The 18,347-nt window shown below is 57.8% G+C and overlaps 2 protein-coding genes and 1 pseudogene across 4 annotated transcripts in view; 2 read left to right on the top strand and 1 right to left on the bottom strand.

Moving 5' to 3' along the window:
• The window catches only part of LOC311627157 (small ribosomal subunit protein uS15-like), a 198,768-nt pseudogene that overhangs the window by 44,675 nt on the left and 135,746 nt on the right, over positions 1–18,347 (top strand). The window lies entirely within an intron of this gene.
• On the top strand, positions 394–10,022 carry SERPINH1 (serpin family H member 1). Of its 2 annotated transcripts, XM_084893954.1 has the most exons (6): positions 440–517; positions 1,588–1,631; positions 4,098–4,771; positions 6,116–6,214; positions 6,324–6,556; positions 9,024–10,022. In XM_084893954.1, exons 3-6 carry the CDS (start codon positions 4,144–4,146, stop codon positions 9,324–9,326), a joined length of 1,263 nt encoding a protein of 420 aa, XP_084750080.1. In that variant the 5' UTR covers positions 440–517; positions 1,588–1,631; positions 4,098–4,143; the 3' UTR covers positions 9,327–10,022. The 2 variants fall into 2 exon arrangements, with proteins under 2 accessions (XP_084750079.1, XP_084750080.1); XM_084893953.1 differs by lacking the exon at positions 1,588–1,631 and having other exon boundaries at positions 394–517.
• Positions 16,295–18,347, bottom strand: part of MAP6 (microtubule associated protein 6) — a gene marked incomplete at its 3' end in the record, with an annotated part of 73,868 nt that continues 71,815 nt past the window's right edge. Inside the window, exon 4 of the mRNA XM_084893376.1 lies at positions 16,295–17,556. Within this exon, the coding sequence (XP_084749502.1) occupies positions 16,434–17,556 (1,123 nt within the window). The remainder of the gene's footprint in view (positions 17,557–18,347) is intronic.

Genomic DNA, 18,347 nt, shown 5'->3' with positions numbered 1-18,347 from the left:
AGGGGTGTTGGAAGAATGTGCGATGGAGGAGGTGGGGGTGCGGAGAGCCTGGGGGTGGGAAGGGGGCTGGACCCAGGAGCCCCGCGTCCCCTCCAGCTCAGCCGTCCGAACGCCACCCACCCCCGCCTCCGGGACCAGAGGGATCGGATCTCCCCGGAGTCGGAGGACGCCGGCCTGTGCAGGTCGCTCGGTCCGGGCGCCGGCCCCGCGGCGGGGTCTCCCCGCGCCCCACCCGGCGGCGGAGGCGGTAGGACCCAGGGGCCGGGAGGCGCCGCGGAGGGAGGGGCGGGGGCAGGGCGGTCTGGGGGAGGTCTCTGGCTTTTTTTGGCGGAGTCCCGTGTGCCCTCCGGAAGCTTTTCCAACTTTCCAGAAGTTTCTCGGGACAGGGCGGGAGGAGGGGACAGCATATATAGAGCGGGGGTAGGTGGAGCATCGGAGATTGGAGTCTGTCCGTCCGCCGCCGCCGCCGCCGCAGCTGCAGCGCCAGAGCTCCGTCCCTGCCAGCGCGGCCGCCCAGGTGAGGCGGGGGCTGCCGGGCTGGGGGTGGGGGTGCGGTGAGCGGGGCGGTCGGCCCCCGGGAGGGTTGGAGGCCAGCTCAGAGCCTGCAAACCGGAGTCTCTGCACTTTGGGGGCAGCTGGAGGGTTGGGATTGAGAACCCCGGGGCTAGGTGGCCCTGGCGGGGCAGCCTGAGGGCAGATATCAGAAAAGGTGCAGGTCGGGGATCCAGAAAAAGTGCAGGCTTCCCCCAAAGTGTGGAGCAGGGGTGTGAAGACCGGGAGGAAACGGTGGGGCTGGGGCTGGGGCTGGGATGCTGAGACTGGACCCTCTGTAGGGAGCAGGCAAGAGGAGATGGGTCCTGGGGCGCCTTCCAGGGACAGGGGGACCCGGCCAGCCCTGCAGTGGAGTCACCCTGGCCGCTGCCACCCGGTTCCTGGAGTAACTGCAGGGTTCGGGCTGCTTCTTCCGTGGCCCGCTCCCCTGCCCCCACCTTGGGGCATTCCTGAGGCTGCTGGGCTGGGGGAAAAAGAATGGGACCGCGTCCAGCCGGGCCCCAAGGCCTGGCCCCTCCTCTTCCCTGGCTTCCGCCTGGTCCCTCCGGGCTGCAGGGCCCGGATGGAGGCCCGGGGAAATTAGGGGGCTTGGGTTCCCTGGAAGTCTGGATGGGACCACACCCTTCCGCCCATCCCCCCTTCCCGAGGCCTCCTGCTCTCCTCCTTTTGTCTCTGTGCAGAGGGATTCCCGGCAGAGTTTTTTTTTTTTTTTTTTTTTTACTGGCTATGTAACGGGACACCACATCCAGCCCTCAGCCCTCCGAAGAGGCTCTGTGGGTGCTTCTGGGGTTCGCGGGGAGCCCTGTGCTAGAGGCCTGACCCCTCAGTTTCTCCCGAGGCCCAGTGAGTGGGTGATCTCCAGGTCCCCATAGATCTGGGACTCGTTAGGCCTTCTTCCCTGCTACAGAGGGCATGGCAGGGCAGGGCAGGCTGAAGTTGGGGTTCTTTTGGGGGGCTGGGCCTTCCAGGCTCTCCGTGACCACCCCCCGCAGCTCTGCCGGATCCCATCCTCCTCACGCCTCTGTTTTCTTTCAGAATGAAAAAGGCAGGCAGTGACCTCCCCCAGAGGCAGTTTCAAGGTACTTTAGACCTCCCTCCAGCGTTTGAGACCCTCTCTCTCTGGTGGCCTTGCTGGCAGCTGCTTCCCTTCCCTCTTTTGTGCAAAAACCCGGAATACAGTCTCCACTCAGCCCTGCTTGCTGTGGCGTCAGAGGGTGTATTTTTCTTGGTGGGCCTCCCGGTGGCCTAAGGGCTGGAATTTCTCTGTGGAAACATGGGCCGGGCTGTGGGAGGCCGGCGTGCTTGCAGGAACTTGCCTTCCTCCGGTTCCTGCTCCTGGGTTAACAGGCGGTCCTTCTCCGCGTCTCCGCGACTCCCTGCAGAGGCCCGTGTGCGCCCTGGAAGCCAGGCAGGGAGGCCCCATGGCTCCCCGAGGGACCCGAGCGTGGGCCTGCCTCCCGGGCTGGGAGCCCCCCTCTAGCGGTTGGAGATAATTCCATTTCCAGACTGCCACGTCGCTGCCGCCGCAGCAGGAGAAGCAGGAGCGCAGCTGTGTGGCTGCCGGAGGAATCCCAAACTAGTGATTTGGTGCTTTCTGGAAAAGCCCCTCCCAGCGCTCTGAGGCTGGCTCCCTGGCTGGGAGTGGGGGCTGTGGAGATGGTGACTGCTGCCACGTGGCAGGGCTGCGGGCTGGTCTTGACTGTCTCCCAAGAAGATGCTGGTGGCCTCGAGGGGCCTGAGCTCTGTCATCAGCGGTCTGGGCGAGAGGGGGCCTTGGAAGGGGGTGCCCCTGTGCCTGTTGTCCTGGCGTAATAATGAGTAGTGCCTCAGTCTACTCTTTTGAGTGGCCCTGTTTGGAGGCTCCAGGCCTGGTGAGGGAAGGAGGTGGCCAGGCCCCAAGATATGGCCTCCCCAAGCTGTACTTCAGGATGAGCCCTCGCTTACCTCCAAAACCTGTACTCTAGGGAACAGATCTCTCTTGTACGTTCCCCCAGGCATTGTGGGTCTCCAGGCCTTCTCCTCCCTCCCCATGGACCCTTTGCTTCTCCTCTGCCCTGCACCTTTAAGGACGGAGCAGCCCAGGGCTGGGGGCGGGCTGCTTGGGTTCCCTGGGGGGGGGGGGGGCTGCAGCATTGGAGTCTTCCCACAAACCCAGGGCTCCCACAGGCGGGCCCACGACCTGAGGCTCTTCCCCCAGGACTCTGACTTTTTGCTCCGCCTGGAGGAGGACCATGAGATGGCATCGGACAGAGCAGTGGGATCCAGGGTCCCTTCCGACCCTCCCCTTGGCCCTGTCACTCTTCTGTCCTATGTAGAGAAACTGTTTTGATGGGAGACCCCAGAGAGTGGAGTTTATCTTAGGGGACCTAAGGGCATCCCTGCATCTGCAAAGCAGATGGCTGTCCCCAGCTTCCTGGGAGGCTGAACACACATCTAGCCAATCTGTGGGGGAGGGCGGAAGAGGGGGTGTCACTGCTGCATTGAACTGTAGCTTACCCCCTCCCCCAGTATCCTTCCTCTCAGGAAACCTTTTCTCCCACCCACCTAGCTCTTGTCCTGGGGATTTCCCGTCACTCCAGAGGCTGTGGACAAATGGGCGGGCATGTCCCTGCTAAGACAGAGGCCGTGGGCATGAAGACGGAGATCCTTACAGCTTGGGAAGTAGAGACTGCGGCTCAGAGAGGGGTGGCACACACCTGTGTGTACACATACGCGCTCTGAAAGTCACCCTGGGGGCAGCTGAGCGGAGCCTCTGAGCTCTCCCATTTAATAAGTGAGCCGGCCAATGACTCATTAACATCCAGGACGGAATGAAAGGCCTGGGGGAGGGACCGGCCTACGATTCTGTCCTTTGTGGCTTCATGCAGACCCTTAGCCCACCTTCCACTTTTCCCACTGGAAAAGGACCTCATGTTTGCATGAAGATGAGAACTAACCTTTATACAAACTGGCCAAGTGGCCCTGGTTTCTGTTCTTTCAGCAACAACTGGGGCTTTTGTGTGCTAGGCACTGGGGATCCTAAGGGAAGCCAGACTGGCTAGGGTTCCTCTCCTCCTGGAGGTCACAGACTAGTTAGGGATGGAGATAATACCCAAGGGTCACATCGGCCTAAGTCCGTGGTCGGCAAACTGTGGCTCTCGAGCCACATGCAGCTCGCGAGCCGCGGTTTGCCGCTCTGTTGACTAATGAGTTTGCTGACCACTGGGATGGGGGCTTAATCATAAGGCACAACAACAGCCTGTAATTATTGGAATTGAGGGTCTAGGCCAGTGGTCGGCAAACTCATTAGTCAACAGAGCAGCAAACCGCTGCTGAGTGTTGTAAGTTCGGTGCAAGAAATCACTAGGGTGGATGTGATGACTTCCCAGGAACCCTGCTTTGGATGCGACACCAAGCCAGGCCTCTGTGAGGTGGGCAGTCGAAGGCCCCCCAGTCTGGGAAATCCTGAGTTAGGTCTGGACTCTAGGGAGCTTGGTGGCAGCCAGAGGCCGGGGACGGTTGTGGGGAGGGCCGCCCGGGGCTTCAGGGCCACACTCTCTCTGCAGCCCTCACAGGTCCTCCTTGGCGGCACACACCACCCACCTCCCAGCCATGCGCTCCCTCCTGCTCACCAGCGCCTTCTGCCTCCTGGCCGCGGCCGTGGCCCTGGCCGCCGAGGTGAAGAAGCCCGCAGCCGCCGCGGCCCCCGGCACCGCCGAGAAGCTGAGCCCCAAGGCCACCACGCTCGCCGAGCGCAGCGCCGGCCTGGCCTTCAGCCTGTACCACGCCATGGCCAAGGACCAGGCGGTGGAGAACATCCTGCTGTCGCCCCTGGTGGTGGCCTCCTCGCTGGGGCTCGTGTCCCTGGGCGGCAAGGCGGCCACGGCGTCGCAGGCCAAGGCGGTGCTGAGCGCGGAGCAGCTGCGGGACGAGGAGGTGCACGCGGGGCTGGGCGAGCTGCTGCGCTCGCTCAGCAACAGCACGGCCCGCAACGTGACCTGGAAGCTGGGCAGCCGCCTGTACGGGCCCAGCTCCGTGAGCTTCGCCGACGACTTCGTGCGCAGCAGCAAGCTGCACTACAACTGCGAGCACTCCAAGATCAACTTCCGCGACAAGCGCAGCGCCCTGCAGTCCATCAACGAGTGGGCCGCCCAGACCACGGACGGCAAGCTGCCCGAGGTCACCAAGGAGGTGGAGCGCACGGACGGCGCACTGCTGGTCAACGCCATGTTCTTCAAGCGTGAGTCCGCGGGGCGGGGCGCGGCCTTCCGTCCCCAGAGCCCCTAGCAAGGTCACCCGTGTTCCTGTGCCCGGTACCCCCCTGCTGGTCAGTAAAAACCTTCATAGCAACCACGGAGGCAGGCCCGGTGATTAAACCTTTCACACGCAAGACATTAGGTCCAGAGAGGCGTAGTGCTGTGTCTAAAGCAGGGGTCCTCAAACTTTTTAAAGTGGGGGCCAGATCACGGTCCCTCAGAGAGCTGGAGGGCCGGGCTATATGAATTACTAATTCCTACTGTAACACCTTGGCTGCGCTCACTGCCCAAAAAACCTGGCGGGCAGGATCAGACTCCCCTGGGGGCTGCATGTGGCCCGCGGGCCGTAGTTTGAAGACCCCTGGTAAAGGAATGGGTCAGGGGCAAGCCCAGCCAAGGGACCACGGAGGAGGCACTCCCGCGGTGCGGCAGTCACGTTGGGCGGCTCACTCGTTGATGGACTGCAGGGCGCTGCGCTTGTCGCGGAAGTTGATCTTGGAGTGCTCACAGTTGTGCTTAGTATTTTGGAATCAGAACAGTTCAGTCATCACTTAGTATTTTGGAATCAGAACAGTTCAGTCATCACTTGTGTCTCAGGAGTGAGCTGGAGGAAGGCCCCGCACCTGTGATCACGCCTCATCCTCAGAACAGTCCTCTGGGGGCCAGCGGTGTTCCCTCCACGGCGCAGGGGAGGGAGCCGAGGCTCCGCGCGGACGCAGGCCCCGGTGTATCCGGGTGGAGGCGGAGATTTGATTTGGGGTTCATGCTCATTTCTGAGTACCTAATGTGGACACCGTTGTTCCTCTCTTGGTGTGCTGCTGTGAGGATGAGGTACTCCCCTTTTTACAAACAAGGGGCCCAGCGTAGGAGGGGTGAAAGGTCTCATCGCCAGTCAGCAGCTGGGTCTGGATTTGAACACAGGCCAGGTTATGAGGCAGGGCAGGCTCAGGCCACTGTCACACGTGCATGGTTTTGTGGGTCATGTGTCCGGCCGAGTAGATAGGACTTGCAGACAAGGCTGAAGAGTAGTCTTGGGACACTCCCTGCCCAGGGCACCACTCCCCCCCCCCTGCAGTTACTAGTTGGGGAGAGAAGTCCAGCTCAGCACGTGTTGCCCAAATGTCTGATAGGGGCACCGGGGCAGAGGGCACACCTGGCCGTGGCTGAGCAGAGTGTCCTTCTGAAGGGAGTCCCTGCCCTGTGGAAACAGCCGGGCCCTGACTGAAGCAGGACACTGTGCTCTGTGGGCCCGATGCTGGAGGGCGGGAGGGAGAGGTGGGTTGCAGCCGACATCTGTTTCTGACCTTGTATCCCGCTCCCTCCTACAGCACACTGGGACGAGAGGTTCCACCACAAGATGGTGGATAACCGAGGCTTCATGGTGACCCGTTCCTACACCGTGGGCGTCACAATGATGCACCGGACAGGTAGGTGCCTCGCAGAGCAAGGGGGCCGAGGCGGGGATCCCAGGGTTCTTGGGGCCTGGCCCACCACGGCCCCGCAGGGTGCTCACTGCCCCCTCTGCCCTTTCCCCAGGCCTCTACAACTATTATGATGACGAGAAGGAGAAGCTGCAAATGGTGGAGATGCCCCTGGCCCACAAGCTCTCCAGCCTCATCATCCTCATGCCCCACCATGTGGAGCCCCTGGAGCGCCTGGAAAAGATGCTGACCAAAGAGCAGTTGAAGACCTGGATGGGGAAGATGCAAAAGAGGGCTGTTGCCATCTCCCTGCCCAAGGGGGTGGTGGAAGTGACCCATGACCTTCAGGTAAGGGGTGGCCCCACTCAGGGCCCCTGGGCTGATAGGAGGGGGGTACTTGGGGCATCCATCACCAGCTCAGCACGTCTGTCCTGAGCCTCTCGGGGTGTCTAGGCAGTATTGAGCTCTGTTTTCGGGGTAACTGGTGGAGGAGGCACAGGCCCTGCTCTTGGAAGGGAAGATGATGGTAACATCAGTTCCTAAATATAATTGAGCACTTACTGTGTGCCAGACACTCATCTAAGCACTTTACATGTTAAACTCTGGGTCCTCGAAACAACCTTATTAGGTCGGACTATCAACCTTATTTTACAGATGAGGAAACTGAGGCTCAGAAAGATTGCATAATTTAAAGTCACACAACCAATACCTCAGACGTTTGGCACTAAGCCATGCCCTTGATCCTGTGCTGCCTCTGAGAGCCTGACTGCCCCGGTTGTAGACTGTTCAAGCTGGAGGCTCGTCCCCTGTGCAGTGATAAGACTAGTCATGGCTTTCAGCTGGATGGCTGGAAACGTAAATCATCCGCTCAACGTGATTTCCCCCTCATGGCCAGTGGCTTGACAGAGTAAGGTCACCCTGGCTAATAAGTGGTGGAGCTGCCATTAGTCCTGCAGGTAAAAGCTTAGCATGGCCTTTCTTTTTCTTTTTCTTTTTTTAAATATATTTTATTGATTTTTTTTTTTTTTTTACACAGAGGAAGGGAGAGGGATAGAGTTAGAAACATTGAAGAGAGAGAAACATCGATCAACTGCCTCCTGCACGCCCCCTACTGGGGAGCCCACAACCAAGGTACATGCCCTTGACAGGAATCGAACCTGGGACTCCTCAGTCCACAGGCCGATGCTCTATCCACTGAGCCAAACCGGGTAGGGCTAGAGTGGCCTTTTTGTCAGTAAGGAGAAAGGTGTTTTTTTTTTTTTTACCTACTCCAAAGGGAAAACTTTCAGCTCATTCTTGCCTTGGATGCCAAACATGGTTTCTTGGCAGGCCTCTTACCCAGAGAGTTGATTCAGTCTTGCTGCTGAGAGAGCATGGAGAGAGAAAGCTTGGGTGAAATGGGACTGAGATTCCAAACCAGAGCCTAGTGGAGCTCAGATGGTCTGTCCAGCAGAAAGCACTGAGGCTTCTGGTGAGGAGCTGTCCCTGTCTCCCTCCTGTCCCGTCCCTGCTTTTCACCAGCCCCTCTGCAGTGGCTCTTCCCTGACGCCGTTCTCCCCTTCTTTCCGCTGTGTCTTCCTGGGACCCACCAGTCCATGGGGTAGATCCAGTTGGGAAATTCGAAGTGTGTCACTTGCTAAGGTCATCAGGACTGAAATAGCGGGGCCTAGAATGCCTGTCCCGGGACCAAGTTGTCCGTGCTGGGGAGGGAGACGGTCCTGCCGGAGCCTGGGCCCTGGAGGCTGCTGTTCACTCAGCCCACGGTCCTTTCCTGCTGCCTCGTCCGCTCTGAGAACCAGGGAGGTGGGCCCTGCCTTGGGGGAGGTCTGAGCCGGGAAGGAGACGGAGGGAGGGCAGGGGACTGAGGCCAGAAGGCATGGCTCCAGTCCTGTGGGAGAGGGAAGTTTCCCGGATGATGTGGTATCTAAAGAGCCCTCCAGGGAGAGAGGGTGGCATCCAGGATGCTGGTTGCTCAGTGGGGCTGTGGGATGGAGAGCAGGGTGGGGAGTGCTTACGGGCAGAGCCTGTGGTGTAAGAGCTTGTGCTTGGCTTCCCAGGACTGGGCAGAGCCATGGACAGGGTGTCTGCGTGTAAATGTGTAGAAATATTTTTTCTATGGAAATGTATAGAAATATTTTTAAAGTAGATTAGTGCAATGAACCCTCATTTTTAAAGTAGATTAGTGCAGTGAACCCCTAGCTTCAACCGTCATCCACTCATGACCAATAAGGATTCATCTATACATACCCATTCCTCCCCATCACATTATTTTGAAGCAAATCCCAGGCATCATTTCACTCTGAAAGGGCCTTAAACCCCAGCGTGACCTGGTCATAGCTGTCCTTAGATTAGCTTTTCCTGAACTTGAGTGTGCTGAGAATTACCCTGAAGAGTTTGTTTAGAAAGGTCCTGGCTCCGCCCCCAGAGACTGACTCAGGGGCCCTGGGCTGGGTCCAGGGGGTGTGCATGTCATATGAGCTCTCCAGTGGTGTTGATGCTGGCTCTTCAAACAACCGCACTTGGAGAAGCGCTGCTCAAGATTGCTCAGAAGGACCAGGGATGCATCCTGCCCTCCCCCACTTCCTGCTCCTCCCTCTTATCCCCCCCCCCCCCCCCGAGTTTCAGTTTCCTCATCCGTGAAGTGGAGATTATAAGCTCTTACAGGCTTGCCATGAGAGTTCAAGTACCCACGCCATGTCTGGCACACAGATGGCTATGGAGGGCGGGAGACGGTGGGCGGTGTGGGCGGAGGGTGAAGGTCAGGAGGCCTCGTCCACGGTGGCCTCACCTGGCCCCCACCCACCTGGTTCCACAGAAGCACCTGGCCGGCCTGGGCCTGACGGAGGCCATCGACAAGAACAAGGCAGATCTGTCACGCATGTCGGGCAAGAAGGACCTGTACCTGGCCAGCGTGTTCCACGCCACCGCCTTCGAGTGGGACACAGAAGGCAACCCCTTCGACCAGGACATCTACGGGCGCGAGGAGCTGCGCAGCCCCAAGCTCTTCTACGCCGACCACCCCTTCATCTTCCTGGTGCGAGACTCCCAGACCGGCTCCCTGCTGTTCATTGGGCGCCTGGTTCGGCCCAAGGGGGACAAGATGCGAGACGAGTTGTAGGGCTCCAGGGTGTGTGGGCACGGGATGGCAGGAGGCAACTGGAGGCTCCTGAGACACATGGGTGCTATGGGGTGGGGAGAGCTGAGGTACTGACCTTGGATATTCCATGGGGTGGGAGGGGGGTGTGTGGGGGGGAACAGCAGGCTTCCTGTGGGGCAGGGCGGACCTTCCCGGCCTCCATTCACTCTGCTCGGACATAGGCTCCCGGATAATCACGATGCAGAGCCCAGCCCCACCTCCTGCGTGACCTCAGAGCCCTCGATCAGTGTTCATATTTATAGCCAGTGCTTCCTCATCTGTGAGGTGGAGGAGCTAGGCCTTTGGCTGAGCTCTCCTGGAATGGGGACCCTCCTTTCCTAATCCTACCACCACCTCAGCTCCCTCCCCAGCTCCATCCCCAATCTCCTCCCGTCTCCCCTCAACAATAAAAACTAGGTGCTGCAGCCCCCGGATGGTCACCCCCACAGGAGCCCTGGCCCCGGTGAGGGGATCGGGGGATGGCTCCTGGTGCGGGGGCTCCTGGGTAGACTCTGGTCAGGTATTCTGGGGATGAACTTTTCCCCCCCTTTAATAGATTTTCAAAGACGGGGAGGGAAGGGAGAAAATGAGCCTTTTGTTGCTATCAAACCAAGAACGTATTTGTACAATTTTTTTTTTCAATAAAACTTTTCCAATAAAATTGTGTTGGCGCATGAAGACGGTTGGACCAAAGATGCCCGTGTCATTCTTCCTCGGGGACAAGAGCTCCTTCTGTTCAGCCAGGTTTGCTGCTAACAGCCCATGCCAGGCTGTGAAATGCTGGCAGCTAACCTCAGATGACCCGGTGCGGGAGGCGATGACACTGCGGCAGGCCTGCTGCATGCTGACTCTGGAGATGGCTTCTCAGCTGGGAGGGAATGGGGTGTGTGTGTGTGTGGGGGGGGGGGGGAGGTCCCCTGGAGAGGTGGCTGCAGGGCAGGCATGATGGCGCTGCATCTGGAGCCCAGGGCATCCCCGTCCTGTTGTAGGAGCACCAGGCTTTGGCCCCTAACCTCTCACTTCAAGCTGACCTCCCTCGTTCGCACCCAGGGCCCGTGGGTACAAGCTCAGGCTGCCTGGCGGGGCAGGGCTTTGGAAGGAAGGAGCCTGTGGGATCTTTGTTCTGTGTCTGCGTTTGTAGCAGAAGAGGGACCTGCCATTGTCCTCACTTTGGTTCCTTCTCATGGTCCTCCGGACTCCTGACACCACAGCTCGGGGAGGGAGAGGGCGATGTACAGGTGGGATGTACAGGATAGAAGGCACATGGCGGAGGAGGCAGGGGAGCAGAGGAAACTGGATTTGAGCCCACCCCTACCTCTTGCTGGCTATGTGACCTTGACGGGTCACTCCCTTTGGGCACATCTCTGTCTTCTCTCTCAACAACTGCCCTGGGGGTTGGTCTAGGGCGGATCCTGCCTACTGGGCAGTCCCTTCGGAGTCCTCTAAGATCTGAATGTGGTGCAGAAAGGCCAGCTGACTTACTCCCATACTACTACAATGTAACTTAACAGCTGTTCGGAGCTCCAGATCTGCCCTGTGCTGTGGACCCAGTAAATTAGATCTCTGCCCTCAAGGGGAGACACCTAGAGGCAGAGACTTAAATAACAAGAGTGCTTGGTACCCACTGTGTCCCAGCCCCTGGATCAGTCTGCTTCCAGACATGCCACATGTATTCCCCGGCCTCAGGACCTTCCCACTAGCTGTTCTCCATGGCAAGTGGCTCTTCTAGGTCTTTGCAGGGCTGCTTTTATTGATTTCAGAGAGGAAGGGAGAGGGAGAGAGAGAGATAGAAACATCAATGGTGAGAGAGAATCATTAATTGGCCGCCTCCTGCATGCTCCCTTCTGGGGATTGAGTCTGAAACCTGGGCATGTGCCCTAACTGGGAATCAAACCTCGACCTCCTGCTTCATAGGTCGACGCTCAACCACTGAGCCACACTGGCCAGGCTTAGGCCTGCTTTTTCCAGAACTCAGCCTGAATGCCATGTGCTCAATGAGGCCTTCCCTGACCACACAATATAAATAGCTCCTCCCCCACCTTAGTTTCTTTGCTGTTTTCTCATTTTACTGACTTCTTAATGCTATGACGTTATCCACCTATTTACACATTCACTTTCCACTACTGTGAGAATAGGGTTCATCTCTTGTCCATCACTACGTTCTACCCCTAGAGTCAGCATGCACTGCACATAAGACACCCAACACTTATTTGCTGAGTAAATGAAAAGGCTGAGGCAGAAGGTCCCAGGGCCATGGGAATCCAGAGGTGGAAGCCATGACTGCCACGAGGAGGACACGGGAGGTTCTCAGGGGGAAGTGGCATGTAGGCTGTCCTGAAGGATGAGGAGGTATTTCTCAATCAGAATAATGACTTTAGTAATAGCAGCTGGTACTACCTTCCTGTTCTGCTTCTATGTGCCAAGCACTGTGTGGTTCCTAGACATGCTTATAACCCTAGCCTCCCAGCAGCTTGGCGACATAGAGATCATCCCCATTTTACAGGTGAGGTAACTGAGGCTGAGAGGTTCAATGGCCTGCCTGAGGGCCTGCAAATTGCTCCCAGTCAGTTGGTTAATTGTTCTTCCCCACCACCCAGGAGAGGAACTGGCCAGAGACCAGGAATAAAGGTGCTTAACCTGCTTACACTCTATTTGTCATCCCACTTTCTCCCCACGATAGCTCAGGTACATGGGAAGTCCTCCTACCTCGACAGGTGCGGCTCAGAGATGGGCCCCAAAGTTCAGCCTGCGACAGCTCCCTGACCAGGTGTTAGTGGGCGGTGAGGAGCCAGGCCTGGATGTGGGGGCCGCCCAGATGGCATAAAGGGGGGCCGTGACCACCTGGGGCACAGGAAAGGGTGGAGAGAGGTCTGTCTGTGCTCCCACTGCGCAGGGGTGGGTGGAGCTGCTGGTGGGGAGGCTGGCACAGGGCGGGGGTGGAGGTGGGTAAGCCAAGGTCTGGCTGGTGGTCGGCCAGCGGCTGTAGGTCAGATCAGCTTTGCCAACTCTGGGGAGCTGTTCAGGGAGAGAATCTGTGAGGGGTACAGTCGCGGCCTTTCCCAGGAGCAGCCATCAGGGGCTCCCGCGAGGCCTCAGCCCAGCTCCTGGGGGCGGGAAAGGGGGTCTCCAAGGCCGGCCAGAGCGGGAGGGCAGAGGGCAGCGACCCGGTCCGGTCCAAGTCCGCCGGATGCAGCATGTGCATCCCACAGCCCAATCCCTGCCCCCAGCCTGGCGGGGCCAGGCTGCACCAAAAGAGAACCCCGGAGCCCAGGCCCGCAGCTGGGGATCAGGCGGGGGGTGAGCCTGTGGGCGTGGCGGTGTGCAAGCGCCGCGGGCTGGGCTGTGGGCGGCGGGAGGAGCCCGGCTGTAGAACCCAGAACCAGGCTAGGGGGCTCCTGTGCGGAGTGTGGGCATCTTCAGATCCCCGTCTCAGATCGGGGCTCAGACGCTCAACCACTCAGATTAGGCCCTGGACCAGGAGCAGGAACAACTCCGCTTTCAGAGATTCTCCTTCCTCCACCCCCCCTCCCCTTCCCCTGTTCCCTACCCCCATCCCGCCCCGCCCCCTCTCAACCTCCTCTCCCCGCCCCCAGGCGGTGACATAGGTGCAGGCTGAGCCCTCCCAGGGGAGGGACGGGAAGGAGGAGGGCTGGGGAGGATGGATGCTAGGAGGGGCTGGGAGATGCCTGCAGCAGGGAAGAACCAGGCCTGAAGGCAGTCAGTCTGCTTCTGGGCAGGGTGAGGAGGATCTAGTTCATTTCCGCTTTCCCCGCTCCAGCCCAGGACCAAAGCTTGGCCCTCGCCTCCCTCACTGGGCCGTCTTTCTAGGCGGTAGGAAGCTGGCTGAGATGCTGATGTAGTGGCTGCCTGCACGATGTAGGATCTCCTCTAATTGATGTAGGATCATCTCTAATTGTCAGCACCAGGACCCTTTGACAAATTCATTGAGGTGACTTGCTGGGCTGGAACCCAGGTCAGCCCTCTCCCAAGTGGAAGCTGCCATGTTTGACAGCCACCCGGTCCTCATCTGCACGCTCAGCAGGTGTCAGAGCGTCACTCTCCTTATGGAATCCCTGCTGGCCCCACAGGCCCCTGGCTTCTCCTGGTAGTTTAGGGTCAGCCCTTCTCAGTCCCTTTGTGCCCTCTATTCCTACCTCCGACCAGTCTCCAAGCTTTGAGCTGGGCCCACTTGTCTTTCCATTCAGACACTGTCCCTGGGGGAGCTCATTGTGTGCCCTCCCCAACATGAGGCTTCAGTGAGGAGCCCCCCAACCCTCCCGGCCCCCCACCTCCCATGGACACAAAGGCAGCTCTCTTCAGAGCTGGAAACCCAGCAGGCGATGGTCTGGATATCTGCCCCAGGATGTTACACATCTCAGAGATGGCACCATCACCTGCCTGGCCCGTGGGAACCTGCATGCAATGGGACCAGGTGTGTGGGTCAGAGGGAGAACTGAAAGGAGGGAGGTGTCCATACAGGAGACTTCTTTTGCCTCCCTGTGGCCCTTTCTTGTCTGCAGGGCCCCATTGCAACGCACAAGGCAGCAAGCTGTGTGTTGGGCCAGGAAGAATCCTGTGTGTGTGTGTGTGTGTGTGTGTGTGTTATGGAGTTGCTTCTGAGGCAGAAATCCCTGGTTCTGTTGGGAGAGGGGTGGGGAGATAGGCCTGGGGTCCGTTGCTCAGAAAAATTTGGACGTCACCATCGCTTCCTGTAGTGATTCTCTATACGAATCCAGCTGAGCTCCTTCAGAGCCCTGTAACAAAGACCTTTAAAAGGGGTTAGTATCCATAAGGGGCATAAAAATCTTCCAGGGGGATGAGTGTTCCTTGGGAGCCAGCTCTGGTGAGGGCAATGGTGGAGCTCCCCCTACGCCCCCAGGTCCCTGAGGGTTTGGGGTTTTGAAGGGGAAGCTGTCATGGCCCAGACCCTGGGGTCCTCACAGGACCCATCTCTAATCAAGGCAGAACTTCAGCCCCTCGGCAGCCCCCAGTCTTCTTCCCTGGCCCACCAGCAACACACTCATAGCTCCCAAGACTGACCTCCTCACTCCCTGCCTGGGGTCCTGGGATTCAGAAAACTGGTCTCCTGTGCCTGGTCCCAGTTTTCTGCCCAGAGAGCTGCGCATCCCTTGGCCAAACCCCCATGCAAAGCAGGTCCCTTTCATTCAAGGACCTCTGGAGGGGCTTCCTCTGGCTCTCCAGCCACACGTGATGCCCCTCTCCATCCCCTACTCGGGCTGTGTGAACGCCATGGCCACTTTCTCTGAGAAACTTTCCTGGCTTCCCCTCCTGGTATCTTCTCAAACCGGGCCTGGAGTTGTCCCACGCCCCCACACAACTTTTACCTGTCATAATCCTAGGACTTCTTTACCACAGCGACTTCAATGGTCAGCACCGAGCGAGACACAAAGCAGTTGCTAAGGAAAAGTCAGCCGTCTGCGGGAATGAATGGGGGACCCGGGGTACTGTTTTAGAAGCTCCGGCTGAGCTGTCCTGGATCCTGAGACCCAGCAGGATCCTTCTGATCCTGGGACCCTTCTGATCCGAGGCCAGGGTTTCTCAAGGAGCATGACATCTGGATGAGCGTTAGGACTGAGCCTTTGGCAGACAACTGTCGCCCAGAATGACACCGAGCCAGCGGGGCCTCTGCTTCTGTTTTCTCTACAGGCTTCAGCCCTGACCCACCCAAGGGCCCCGCCTGCTGTGATTTGGTACTGGTTTCTGGGCGTTCATGGGACCTGACCTGGAAAATAATAGAGAATATACATTTCGTGTTGGCCTTTGTTCCCGGTTGCCGGCATAGAACTCCTAACACACTTAACATTTCTTGGGTGATGCTTTTGTTTTAATGAGGTGACACTTGGTGGGATAGCTTCAGGATGGGCGCTGGTCAGAAAGATGAAGCTATAGGTAGAAGCTCGGAACTTTCAGCTTCACCCCACCTCCTGAGAAGAGGTCGAGCTAATGCTTGATCATGCCTACATGATGATACCTTCACAAAATCCCAAAAGGATAGGGGTTGGAGAGTTTCTGGGTTGCTGGAGCTATGGGGAGGGTGACACACCTGGAGGGGGCACGGAAGCGCTATGCCCCCCCTCTTCCTCCGTGTCTGGATATTTATCTGTAGTCTCTATCCTTTTATGGCAACCCAGTAATGCGTTTCCAACTTCCATGAGCACAGAAGCTCCACACCCCTTCCTTCCACCTGGATGTTCGTCTGCATCCTTTATCCTTTTGTGACTAACCAGCAATGTAAGTGTTTCCGGCTTCTGTGAGCCATTCTAGCAAATTATCGAGACTACGTGGGAGGTGTAAGAACTTGTGCCCAGTCAGAAGCACACGTGACAAACAACCTGTGACTCAGAGTTTGCATCTGAATTGTTGTGTGGGGGTGGGAGCAGTGTTATGAGTTGCCCTCACCCTGTGGGGCAGATAGTTACCTTGGGAAGCATCCAGCTCCCACACACCAGGTGCCAGAAGCAAAGAGCAAGAGTGTGAGAGAAGTGTCCTATCCTCCACCTCCTAACATGCGGACAACTCAGAGGAGCTGGGAATTGCTCAGATTCCTCTTGCCTGGATGGGGAATGCAGAGTCCCACATGCCCATTTCCAAATGACAGCCATGACTGGTGTTCTCAGTGGTTAGAACGCTGGCCTGTGCACTGTAGGGGCACGCATTGATTCTTGGTCAAGAGCATGTATCCAGGTTGTAGGTTTGATACCTGGTCCTGGTCCATACAGGTGCAGGAGGCAACCAATCAATGTGCCCCTCATATCGATACTTCTCTTTTTCTCTGCCTTCCACTCTCTAAAAATCAATGGAAAAAATTATCTTGGGTGAAGATTAAGAACAACAACAACAAAATACACACGCACACGCGCGCGCGCGCGCACACACACACACACACACACACACACTCACACTCAAATGGAATCAGAGAAAGGCACGGCCAAGCCAGAGGGATTTGTTTTATTAGATTCCAGCAAGACTATACAATACTGTTTCATGCAGATTAAATGTGAGACTTTGCTACCCCGGGGAGGGAGCACTTTCACTGCCACCTCCTTCCTTGGTGTCAAGGGATGAGTGTCAAGGGGAACTCTCAATATACTCTGCATGGGGGACAGTTGGGATGGTGACTGGGGGTGGAGGTGAGACAGTGGACAGCTGCGGGCCCCTGGGACCTTGAGTCTTCACAGGTTCAGGGACCACAGGACCTGGGTCCTTGGCTGGTGGTGGCACTAGAGGATCTTGATCTTTCAGAGGCACCGAGATGATAGGAACGGGATTCTTCACGGGCTCAAGGACCACAGGACCCTGATTCTTTGGAGGCTCGGGGATCACAGTGCCGTGATCCTTGACTTTTTCTGGGGCCATAGAACCTTGATTCTTTACAACTGCAGAATCGTGGCCCTTCAGAAGCTCTGGGACCACGCCACCCTGCCCCTTGACTGGCTCTGGAACCACCGAACCTTGGTTCTTTGCAGGCTCAGAGAGCACAGGACCTTCTTTCTTTACAGGTGCTATGAGCATGGCACTTCGATCCTTTAGATCCTTGACCATTGCTGGAACAACAGGACCTGGATCCTTTGGAGTCTCCAGTACCAGGGAACCTTGATCCTTAACTCTTGCTGGAGCCATTTGGTTACTTAGAGGCACCGAGAACAAGGAACCTGGGTCCTTGACTGGTGCTGAGATCCCGGAACCTACATTCTTTAAAGGCCCAGGGACCGTGTGATCTTGATCCTTAACTGCTGTGGGGACCATGGGACCTTTATCCTTCAGAGGCCCTGGGATCCCGGGGGCTTGATCCTTCAGAGGCTTTGGGACCGAAGGAGCTTGATCTTTTAGTGGCTCTGGGATGGCAGGAGCTTGGTCCTTCAGAGGCTTTGGGATGGCAGGAGCTTGATCCTTCAGAGGCTTTGGAATCTCAGGAGCTTGATCCTTCAGAGGCCGTGGGACCTCAGGAGCTTGATCCTTCAGAGGCCGTGGGACCTCAGGAGCTCGATCTTTCAGAGGCCCTGGGACCTCAGGAGCTCGATCCTTCTTCAGAGGCCGTGGGACAGCCGGGCCTTGGTCCTTCCGAGGCTCTTGGATCACAGGGCCTTGACCTTTCAGAGGCCCCAGGCCCACGGGACCTTTATCCTTGTCTGGCTCTTTGGCTACCGGACCTCGATTCTTATGCGAGTCGCTGGTGGGACGGGCCTGGCTCCTGCAGAGAAGAGAGAAGTGGTCACTGTGAGGGCCAGAGCTCAGGCCAGGGCCGGGGCAGAGCACAGATTGCCTGTGAGGCCTGGGCGGGGCACTCTTGCTGGAGAGCCGGGAGGAGAATCTGGCTTCCACGTTCTTGGCACAGAATGTGGGGTCAGGGGAGGGGTGGGTTCAGGAACCAGTCATTCAGTGTTTGCCAATTGATTATAACCTGCACGTGGCACAGAGGATGGCACCCGGTGAAAACGGCAGTGCTCTGATGGGACTTGGGGTCCTCCAGGGGGCAGCCCAGCAGCCCGTCCACCTCACGCTCCACCGAGGCTGCTCTTCCTTCCTCCAGGATGGCTGGGCCCATCCTGGGAGCCCTTAACTGTCTACTCAGCCGACCCTATGGGCCAGAGTGCTCTTTCCTTGTCCTCATGGCCTTCTTCTTCCTGAGCCCCTTGCCAAGGGCTAACTGTGGGGAGGGGCAAAGGAAACTATGGCATGGCAAGAAAGAGGGCAGTGGGAATGTCCCCCAACGCCCATCCCTTGCAAACAGAAAAGTATTTTTAAGACTGACATTGTTTAGAACAGCCAGCACATGGTGATGATAATAATAAGCAGACCAGCATTTCCTTGGGTTTATTTCTGCTTTTCAATTCTCTATGGACAACGTACCCCATCGTTGCCTGTGCCACTGCATCTCACTTCCAGCTCCTTCTCCTCTCCCTGGGCCCTTGTCCATGTTTACTCCAAGGCTCTACGACTGGTTTCCCTTGCAGCCAAGAATCCAAGCCTCGCCAGAATCCC

Source organism: Pipistrellus hanaki, assembly GCF_964339955.1.
Source record: "Pipistrellus hanaki genome assembly, chromosome: 9".
NCBI lineage: Eukaryota > Metazoa > Chordata > Mammalia > Chiroptera > Vespertilionidae > Pipistrellus > Pipistrellus hanaki.
The sequence above is the reverse complement of the archived record's forward strand: the minus strand, read 5'-3'. Positions and strand labels throughout refer to the sequence as shown.